Consider the following 11,291-nt stretch of genomic DNA (forward strand, 5'->3'; position numbering starts at 1 on the left):
ATATCATTTTACTTGCTAATACTTTTGATCCAGGGAAAAACAAAGAGGAAAACTGTTGGAAAGAAATCTATTAAAAAATCAAGAGCCAAGAGACACTTTGTCTTAATTGATGATGATGAAGTGGATGAAGATGAAGATGAAGTTATGTCCAAGAAAAGGAAATCTGCCACTAAATCTCCTAATGTAAGTTTTTTTGTTGCCTGATTCATATATTATATCTTTGTTCAAAAAATATAACTAAGTTGGCATTATTTTCAGAAGACTCACCTCTCTTTAGAACAAAAATCAAGTCGAGGAGTTACAGTGGACAATGTTGAAAAGGAAAAGATCAAAATTTCAATGAGACAAGAACAAAGGTCTCCTGAAAAGATTTCTCCAACTTCTTTTCAGCACCTAGCTGCAGCTCCAATGAATGAGCAAATTGGAGACTCTGAGGAAGTACGTTACGACTTTGCTTCGCTTGTTGTTGTATACCTGTAATGATTGAGACTAACCCAAAATATTTCAGGTATAAAAAGATTCAGCCACACCTTCTATGCCTGCCGATACCAACCCGAGTTCTCCTTTTGCAACCCTGGACTCCTTATTTGACTCTGTGTTTGACTCCCTAAATCCTGAACCTCCTGTAATCCCAACTAACCTAGCTTCTGAAACTTTTTTAGAAGTAACACAATGTTCATATTTTATCTAACATGGTACAACAAGACTTATTTTTTACCCCTTCGTTTAAAAATGAATTGACCGAAACACTCTCTTTCCTAAGTAGCTATCCAGGATTCTCCTTAAGTGACTCGGCCTTTTTCAAGAACTTTCAGCTTCAAATTCCTACCATGATCACTGCCTATATTGAATCAAACCAGGTTCTCCAACACTACTCCATCCAGTACCAAGAGAAAGAAAAGCTTGCCAAGATGTTGAAAATGGGAAAAGAGCTTCACTAACTCTGAAGAAAGAAGCTTCCGAGCTAGATACCCAAGAGAAGAAACTTCAAGCCGAGCTCGCTCAGTTGCAACTAGACAAAACCCAACTCAATGGCAAAGTAATGGAACTGAAAGTTCAAGCTGAATCTGCTGCTCCCAAATTCAAAGCATTGCAGGCCCAGCTACCTAAGTTGGAACAATCCACGAAGCAGGCAGAGACCAAACTCCAACAAACATAAACCTCTAGGGCCGACTTCCAGGCCAAGTTTAAAGATTATAATAAGAACTTTAGCTAATCTTGAATAATTTATCAATTTTTCTTTATCGTGGGTCTATAATATGATGTTTTGAACTTTTGCAATAATGTTTGGAATTTTAAATATGTTGTTATCTTCGTTATTGCTCAAAACTGAATTATCTTATATTCTCATAAGTTGCATGAAACAATTAAAAAAAAAAAAAAAAAAAAAAAAAAAAAAAAAAAAAAAAAAAAAAAGACAATACTTAAGAGCGAATACAACCCAAACTAATTTGACTTAGTAGAGTTTTTCTTTTCCTCCAAAAGTTCAAAAATAGTTGGTTTATATTTTTTAAGATATTTTCCACTTATTGGCCTTTCATGCACCTCACCATCCAAATCTTTCTACTTATAAGCACCTCCATGTAACACTTAGTGGACTATATATGGCCCCTTCCAAGTAGGGGACCATTTTCCATAAGTCCTATCCACCTTTCCGGGTAGAAGAATTGTTTGCCAAATCATATTACCCTCTGCAAATGATTTAAACTTTACCCTTTTGTTGTAAGCCTTCATTACCTTTGCTTTACGGACCATAAGATGGTCTAAAGCAAGTTTCTGAACCTCTTCTAAATCTTCCAACTCGGCAAGCATAGCCTCATTGTAATCGGCGGGTATAACATTGTGTTGTAGAGCTACCCTTACCGATTTTACATTTAACTCCATTGGCAACACAGCATCATGGCCAAATGTTAGCCGATAAGGAGTTGTTTATGTACTTGTCCTTTATGAGTTTCTGTATGCCCACAAGGCTTTTAAAAGGATTTCATGCCAACGTCTTGGTTTATCCTTTATCATTTTCTCTATAATTTCAATTACAACTTTATTTGAAACATTGGCTTGACCATTTCCTTGAGCATAATATGGCGTTGAAGTTAACATTTTTACTTGCATATCTCAGCCGAGTTGTAACACTTCACCTGCTCGAAATGTAGATCCATTGTCGGCAACAATTATTTCGGGTAAACCAAATCGATGAAAGATGTGTCGCTCCAAAAACTGTATCACAGTATTGTGAGTTACTGAGATATATTCCTCGGCTTCTACCCATTTAGTAAAATAATTGGTAGCTAAAATAATCCAATGATGACCCTTTGATGAAAGAGGATTAATCTTGCCGATTAAGTCCATGGCCCAACCTCTGAAAGGTCATTGTTTAACTAATAATTCCATCTCTATTGCTGGAACCCACTGCATTGGGCCATGCTTTTAACAATCTATACAACCCTTTTGCATAGGTCATACAATCTTTTCTCATTTCAGGCTAATAATATCCATATCGGCGTATCAACCATCTCATTTTTATGCCAGCTTGGTGAGCTCCACATATTCCTTCAGGTACCTTTGCCATAATCTTTAAACCTTCAAACATGATAATACATTGAAATAACAAACCATCGTCAGCCGATCTTCTATAAAGATCTCTATCCATAAGTACATAATCGACTGCACTTCTTTTTATTCTTCGATCGGCTTCTGGAGTTGGATATTATAAAAACAAAATGTAAGGGATCCGCTAATCACCATCATCTAACTCGGCAACATCAGTGGCAAAGACTTCTTCCATAACTTGATTTCTTGTTTTAGTCGATGGAAGAGATCGGCGTGTAATTTTCATTATCCTTTCCTTCATACCACTCGGCACTCTAATTCCTGAAGCAGTTTGTGCTAAATCATTAGCTATTTTATTCATGGCCCTTAGTCTTTATTCCAAAGTCACGTTGTGAAATTGGTTGACCAATTGGGTTGCCAAGGAATGAAATGGCCTTAATTGCCAATTTAGACATCTAAAGTCTTCTGAAATTTGATTAATCACCAAACTTGAATCTCCCACTTTGTGGACATCCTCGACTGCCATTTCTAGCAGAATTTCTAACCTGATAATCAATGCTTCATACTCGGCTCGATTATTTGAGCACCTAAAATCCAAAAAGAAGGAAAACAAAATTTGGTTCCCTGATGGGGATATTATTACTATACCAGCTCCAGAGCCTTCACTGGTACTCGACCCATCAAACATTAAAGTCCAAGGTCATGAATATGGCTGTCGAGTCAAGCTCATCAAACACTTGTGATTCTATTTCAGGTGAGGGATGATTGGCAAGAAAATCTGCCAATGCTCTTCCCTTAATTGCCTTTTGTGAAACATATGTAAAGTTGAACTCCATTAGGGCCAGAGCCCACTTGCCAATCCGGCCTATGATTAATGGCCTTGATAGTATATACTTTATAAGATCTGTTTGACAAATAATATAAACCAACACAGGTAACATATATACTCTTAATTTCATTACTTTAAAATACAAAGCCATACATAATTTCTCAATCGACGTATATATACACTTGACTGGAGTTAAAACTCAGCTGAGATAGTATATTGCTTGTTCACTTCTTGCTTCATTCTCTTGTGCCATCATACTTTCAATGGATTCTTCAGCAGTCGATAAATATAACTTCATCGGCCACTTCTTCCTCGGCGGCATCATCACAGGCAGACTCGATAAGTATTTTTTGATTTGTTCAAATGCCCTCTAATGTGTATCATCCCATTTGAATTCTTCCATTGGCTTCAACTTGAGTAAAGGGAAAAACACATGTAACTTACCAGCTGTATTGGTAATAAATCGTCTAAGATAGTTTACTTGACCAAGTAACCTCTGCAATTGCTTCTTGCTTCTCGGTGCATTAGCATCAATAATCGTCTTAGTTTTATTCCTATCGATCTCTATGCCCCTTTGGTGTACCAAAAATCCCAAAAAGTTTCCTGCCGATACTCCAAAGGCACACTTTATTGGATTCATCTTTAACTTATGAGCTCTCATTCTCTCAAAAGATGCTTTGAGATGAACTAAGTGTTCCTTTTTTGTTGCTGATTTTACCACTACATCATCAATATATACTTCCATAAACTTACCGAGCATATCATAGAAAATAGAATTCATAACTTGCTGATAAGTAACACCAGCATTTTTCAATCCAAAAGGCATTACTACCCACTCAAAAGGTCCAATCGATCCTGGACATCTGAAAGCTATCTTTGGGATATCCTCCTCGGCTATATAAAACTGATTATAGCCTAAGTGTCCATCCATAAAATACATGATTTCATGTTTTACAGCCACATCAATCAGTTGATCGGCTATCAGTATTGGATACTCATCTTTAGGAGTCGCCGAGTTTATATTCTGGAAATTAACACATATTATTTTCCATTTTTCTTAATAACATGAACTACATTTGATAGCCATTCAATATACTTTGTAGTTCGAATGAACCCAGCATCCAACAATCTTTCGATTTCCATTTTGACTTTATATACCACTTCTTGAGACATTTGGCGAGATGGCTGTTTATATGGCTTGTATCCGTCTTTAATGGGCAACCGATATTCCACTAGATCTCTAGATAAATCAGGCATTTCCTCATAATTCCAAGCAAAACAGTCACTATATTCTTTTAACATGCCGATTTCCTCGGCTTATAATTCTAGTTCTAACAGTGCACTAATGTAGGTCGATCTAGGTTTTGTATCAGTACCGAAATTCACCTCCTTTAATGGATCTTGAGTTTCTGCTTTAAGATCATCAAGCTTAGCTGGTGCTAATTCCAAGTCTTCTAATTGAATAACATCTAATTTTTCATTATCGATCTGATCAACTTCGGCAACACTAGCCGATAGCCTTGGGCTCTATTTTTGCCTCCCTTTCTAGTCATTTTTTGGCTATGTATGCTTGTAACCTAACACAAGCAGCCCTATAGGCCTGCTGCCGAGCTGCTTCTCTTTCAAGTTTCGCTTCCATTAAAAACTTCTTCTTCAACTATAGTCAACCGAGGGAGTTCTACCTTCGACCTAGAACTTTTCTACTGTAATTCGCTGATTTCACGATTAGCAAGAATTCTTCTCATAGTTGCTGATGTAGGTCTTCCATCGGCCCTTGTTCCCACAAATTGAATCGAAACACACTCTTCATCATACAAAATATCATCTGCCGAATATACTTTCGCCACAAATGGCTTATCATCGGCATTCACTATTTTTACTTTATCCCTATCCCAAAAGATCAGCATTTGATATAATGACAATGGGATGCACATATTTAAATGAATCCAGTCACAACCTAACAACAAATTATATGAGGCCGTGGATTTAATAATAAAAAATGTCGTGAATAATGTTCGTCCTCCAACTTCGACCTCTAAAGGAAGAATTCCTTTAGTGTTAGTAGAACCTCCGTTAAACCCACAAATTGCTACATCAGTGGGAATAACATCTTCCATACTCTTACCGAGTTTCATCAAAGTATTAGCTGGGATAACATTCAGAACAGAGCCATTGTTAACCAAGACTCGGTTAATAGGTTGGCCCTCTGCCCATACTTTGACATACAAAGGCCTTAGTTTTTGAGTCATCGCTAACAAAGGTTTCTCAAATACTACCTTTTCTGTTGATTCTAAGGAAAGAATTGATAAATTCTGAATCGACTGAGTTTCTTTCTCTTTATTTTCAGTACTTGCAGTTAATGTCGATGGGGCCTGGAACATTGCTGGTAATACAAATGCCATATTACATAACATTTCATCTAGGAGACTACTAAATCAAATTTTGAACTCATTGTTACGTCTGGGCCATGTCGGCTGATGTTCTTCATTCGTTTGATCTTTATCTAAAATGCTGATTTTCTCAGCCAACTCTTCTTTGCTTCCCTCCTCGGCTTTCATTTTTTCCTTAGCCTTTCTCCTTTATTCCCTACGTTTCTGAGATCGAGTAAGGCCTCCATTCTGATATTGTTGAACTTTAGGGAATTTTAGGTGACTGACTTGAGTCCATCTGTACTCCATTGAGTCCGTCCTTGGTTTTACAGTCCGTACTTTAGGTGACTTGGCTCCCTTTTATATCTAAATTTCTGATTGAACTGGCGACTGCCTTTTAAAACTAGTTTGCCAATTTTGGGAATGGAATCGGCTAGATATATATACTTGCCGATTCTGCTTTTCTGCCTTCAAATAACTACTGCTGGAATCATTCTGTCGAGGCTCTTCCCTAGGCTTAATTGGGAAAGTAAGCCTCTCAAGAATTCCTTTCTTCTTTGGTTGAATCTTCATCGGATCCTCTTCCTTAAGTTTCTATTTTCCTTTGTAATTTGGGCAACAACCTTGATCTATCAGGGCCAATTGAGCGTCTCTTAATTGTTTCTGCAATTCTGCTATCTTTTCTAGTGTCATACTTGATGATAGGAACTTATTTTGATATCTTCTCAGCCTCTTACTGATTTTCTCACTTGGCTAAGCTTATCACATTTGTAGACTTGATTGTAGGGAACGGATTAATATCCACCTTCATAGTGTCTGAAGTTTTCTCTGGGAATTTTAAAGTACCTTCATCAATAGATTTCTGCAATATACCTTGTAGAACAATACAATCATTAGTAGCATGGTTCCAAGAGTTATGATACTTACAATACTCTTTTCCCTTGAGGTCACTTGCTGATGGAATCTTATGCCCTTTAGGCAAAGAGATCATTTTGTCGGCCATCAAATGATCAAAGATTTGATCTGTTTTTGATAAGTCAAACGAGTAGTTTTTCCCTATATCAGCAGGACCTTTCCTTGCTGCCGATATTGATGTTGCATTGCCCCCCATGATTGACTTAGATTTGACCAATGCCTCACAGATGTATGGCTTCTTGATATTGACCTCAGCAACGTTAACTTCTAATTCATCTCCAACTTCTGCCGAGAATACCTCATAATTAGGGTCCTTATAATAAGTACCCTTAGAGGAATTCTTCCTCTCTTTCTCTTCTTTAAGTATCTCCTCAAACTGAGAAGCCCTGTCTACTAAATCAAAGAGATCTTGAAACTCAACCCCATCAAACCTCTTGCGATGTTCAATGTCTAAACCATTTAATGCCAACTTGATATATTCTGGTTCTGGCAAACTTACTCTGCATTTGAGTTTAGCTTTTCTGAACCTAGCAACAAAAGTTTCAATCGATTTGCTCGGCAACTGAGATAGTCGAGATATGTCTGCCAGCGTAGCTTCTATCTCTGTTCGGTAGAATTGAGTATGAAAAGCTTCTTCCATTTCATCCCTTGTCTGGATAGAATTTGCTAGTAAATTACTATACCATTCAAATACAGCCCTAGCAAGAGAGCTAGAGAATAACCTCATCCTCAACCAAGGATTAGGACCTGTTTCAAGACATTGTGCTGTGAACCTTGCAATGTGCTGCACCATAAAAAAATTCTCTTCGCTATAGTACATAGAAAAATCGAGATACCGATAATTTCTAGGCAACTCATGAGCATCAACATAATCAGGATAAGGCTTTCTATATACCGGCCGAGCACGTCTGCGACCTTGTGCCAATTCAGCTTGTATTAAAGCCAACATCTGAGCCCTATTGATCCTTGCGTTTCTACCTAGAGGATCATTTGGGTGCAGCAGAATAAATGGATTAACCCACTTTCATTATGGATCGGCATTTACTTGCCCCTCGGCAGTAGCTTGAAGGATCAATAAATTAGCCCTACCTGGATTTTGGTTACCCAACACTTCTTGCTGATCTCTCACTAGAAGGATCGGCTGCACATATGGACGCTGCATATTTTGATTATGTTGATTATTCACTGGTGGCTGATACACCAGCACTGCAGTTACTGCCGGCAGATCCGATAATATTGGTGGATTACCAATCAGCATGCCGAAAGTAGGATTTGGCACATTGCCGATTGTGAGGCCAAGTGTTGTGCTTGGCGGTATGATACCTGTTGATGCTGTTCGATGCCCTTGGGATATATGTATCAATGGTGCCAACATACGTTGAAATATGGATTCATTGGGATGAAACGTTTCGGCTTGGTCATGTCAATTTTGGTTAGCCAATATGTTGATTTCAAGCCTTTGACTCATCTTCTCCATTTGAGCATACATCATTTGATTTAACTTTCCGGTCATTGATCTTATCTCATGTATTTGAGAAACTAAAATTTGATTGGACTCTCCCATTTGGGACTTTACTTCACCAATCTGAGCTTGTTGGGCATCCATTTTCTGCATAATTGATTCCAATACCCAACCCAAAGGAGTGTCGGATGGAACTGATGAATCGGCATCATCGCCTACGCCGAGTTGCTGGTTTTCTTTGTCAGTATTGTCACCTGTAGTCACACCTTTCGAATTTCTTAGCTTTGGAGGCATATTTACTATAATTTACTCACCTGATGGGTCCCATTGGGCGTGATAAGAATGTTGACGTTAAAATCGGCCGGCTAGAGCCGATCTTAAATTGATGTATAACGGGCGTGCCAGAACCAATTATATGGTTCGATTGTAAAATAGTCAACTGTAGTCTCTTTGGAAGATTGACTTTTAGGCAATATAAGGATAAAGAGAACTGTGATATTCCTCTTAGAGTTCAAGAATTGCCTTAGTTAAAAGAACTTTTAATAGAATAAATTATAATAACATTTAGAGAATAGAAAACGGAATAAACAAATATAGAAAGAAAGATTGAGAGAGAAAGAGAGCGAAATAAATAGAGCGAGAGATTGAGAGAGATAGATAGAGAGAAAGAAGAAATAGCAAGGATGCTATTATAAGAAAAGCTTGAGAAAGCAAACAAATAAATTAAAGAATTTTGAGGGTGCTGGACCTCTTCCTCAACATGCCCCGTTGTTTATTTATAAAATAAACTATAAAACAATTTCCTAAATACAAGCATTCCAATTGTATTGTAACTCTATAATATAAGTAAAAAATTATTCAAATTGAACTAATTATAACTAAATACAAATTCTTAACTAAATACAAATATAGTTTGTGTGCTCTTTCTCCAAGTTATATTTCTTGAAAAAGACAAAAAAAAAAAAAAAAAAATGTATTCCAATTTCTGTCTTCCCAAAACTTCTGACCAGAATTGCATCTTTATATCATTATGTATCCAAATTGTTGGTTTATGATTATATTCTCTTCCCACTCCTATAAATATATATGTGAAATGAGAAAATATGACTGAAGAGACTCAATTTAATTGTACTGATTTGTGTATCATAGTAGATAGTTAATTAATTTTAAAAAATATTAGTATAGTTAATTTGCTGGTTTGTTAGTTTGTTTTTCTTACATTCAGACATCACTTTTGGGCCCCAATAATATATTTTTGTATCAGAAAAGGCTACGTCTCTTTTTCATCTGTACAAAAATGCCTTTATCACATATAATTTGATATCTTTACCAGTGTTATCCTTTTCTTTTCCCAAGGTCATCCCAATTAAAAAAATATTTTTTGGGAGCCTTAAAGTAATAGCACCTTTGGAAAACACGCAAAAAATATTAAATAAAGTTTACACATCTAGGATAGATATAAAATTGCAATTGATCCGAAACATAAACTCTGCTCACTTTGGGTCTGCTCTCTCTGCAGGTGAAAGGGAAAAAGGGGGCGTGAGTGCTTGATGGGTTCTTGTACGAGTTCTAAAAGCAAAGCTGAGACTCCTCGTCACCCAGGTTCACACAACTTTTTATTCAATTTTCTAGAACACGTGTCATATTTTTATTGGCTTGCACCACCTATCAAGAACTAACTTGATTATGATAGGGCTGGACCACAATGAAATCAACACAATCTCGATAACCAGACCTTTTCAGCCTTTGGTATCAAGTAGAGCTCGTAATTATGGTGCAGCTAAATTTGCTAGCATATCACGAAAATTCAATGAATTCACATGGATATATTCAGTGCAAACTGCAAACACTATATATATATATATATATATATATATATATATATATATATATATGTATATGTATATGTGCATGCATGAACCTAAATTTTCTCTGAGCAGAGCAATTCAATTCAATACCAAAGTTGTTAAATTCGGAATTCTACGCAGAATCGTTTTAGATTTCGTGGGATCGGAATCGTAAAATAAGATCGTGAATCGTAAGATTCTATCAAATTATAAAAAAATAATTGAAACTAACTTCTTAAACAATAAGATCGGTAAAATATAACAAAAATAAGGTCAAAACACACGATATTACACATCCATAAATTCACAAATCTCAAATCCTAATATTATTTCAAAGTCCGAATATAAATAATAAAAAAAATATAGCTCAAAATAACATGAGTTCACAAATCTCAAATCGTAACTCATCCATCTCCAAAGTTAGAAACTAAAATTACATATGCAATTTCTATTTTTTTTTTTTTTCCTCTAAAAGTGAAGAAATAAAAAGTCCTTTTTGTCCACCAATCCAAGTGTTATGGTGTATGTGACCTTATTAGTCACAAGTATGAAATTAATCAAGAGTTAGCATAACAAAATTAATGAACCACGTATTAACTCGATCCCATTATACTATCAGTTTAGATTACAAGATTATACCTTGACAGACATATCCGGCAAGTCGTACGTCTAAGCTTTTTAAATTATTTTTAATTTTAATATATATGATAAGCCTTCATTTAAAATAAAAAAAAAAATAGTCAAATATGCCTAAACTTGTTAGCCACGAGTATGCACCCTTGAGATATAATTGATCATTTTAATTTTTTATAATTAAACATAAAAATATATTATGGAACATCGACCTGCATGATAAAAATAATTGATATATATGCATATATATATATATTTCTTTTTCTGTCGCTAATGAAAAATAATTAATATTTATGTGACTTAATCCTAACCTGTTAGCCACGAGTATGCATCCTTAAGATATAATTAATCATTTTAATTTTTTATAATTAAACACAAAAATATATTTTGGAACATCAACCTGCATGGTAAAAATAATTGATATACATACATATATATATTTCTTTTTATGCTACTAAAGAAAAATAATTAATATTTTATAAAATAAATATTTAACTTTGTATACTATACTTGGGTCAGGCCTTTTTTATTTTATAGCCCAGAAGGAACTAACCCAAAAATAAAGGTCCAAACAACCAATTTTGTAGAATTGGTAGAATCTTGTACGATTCTACAATTTTACCCCGATTCTACCGATTCTACCCTTGGCCGATTCTACCAAATGAACAATTTTGCTAAGATTTAGA

General features: G+C 35.6%; 1 protein-coding gene across 1 annotated transcript; it reads right to left on the minus strand.

Annotated features, from left to right (window-relative positions):
- Positions 1 to 6,493: 6,493 nt before the first annotated feature.
- LOC132314340 (uncharacterized) lies at positions 6,494 to 8,038 on the minus strand. Its single transcript, XM_059813215.1, has 2 exons — positions 7,753 to 8,038; positions 6,494 to 7,641 (listed from the first exon to the last, which is right to left on the minus strand). Exons 1-2 carry the CDS (start codon positions 8,036 to 8,038, stop codon positions 6,494 to 6,496), a joined length of 1,434 nt encoding a protein of 477 aa, XP_059669198.1.
- Positions 8,039 to 11,291: the final 3,253 nt, after the last annotated feature.

The sequence above is a fragment of the Cornus florida genome, unplaced genomic scaffold (genome assembly GCF_030987335.1).
Source record: "Cornus florida cultivar Cherokee Brave unplaced genomic scaffold, ASM3098733v1 CherokeeBrave_3.0.0_Hap2_Chr06, whole genome shotgun sequence".
Taxonomy (NCBI): Eukaryota; Viridiplantae; Streptophyta; class Magnoliopsida; order Cornales; family Cornaceae; genus Cornus; species Cornus florida.

Excerpts from the sequence above, each read along its gene's own strand:
- LOC132314340 (XM_059813215.1), bottom strand. The coding sequence starts at position 8,038 with ATGTTGGCACCATTGATACATATATCCCAAGGGCATCGAACAGCATCA. Across the intron at positions 7,642-7,752 it reads GTTGGGTAACCAAAATCCAG|GTAGAAACGCAAGGATCAAT; the intron begins GTAGGGCTAATT and ends ATGATCCTCTAG.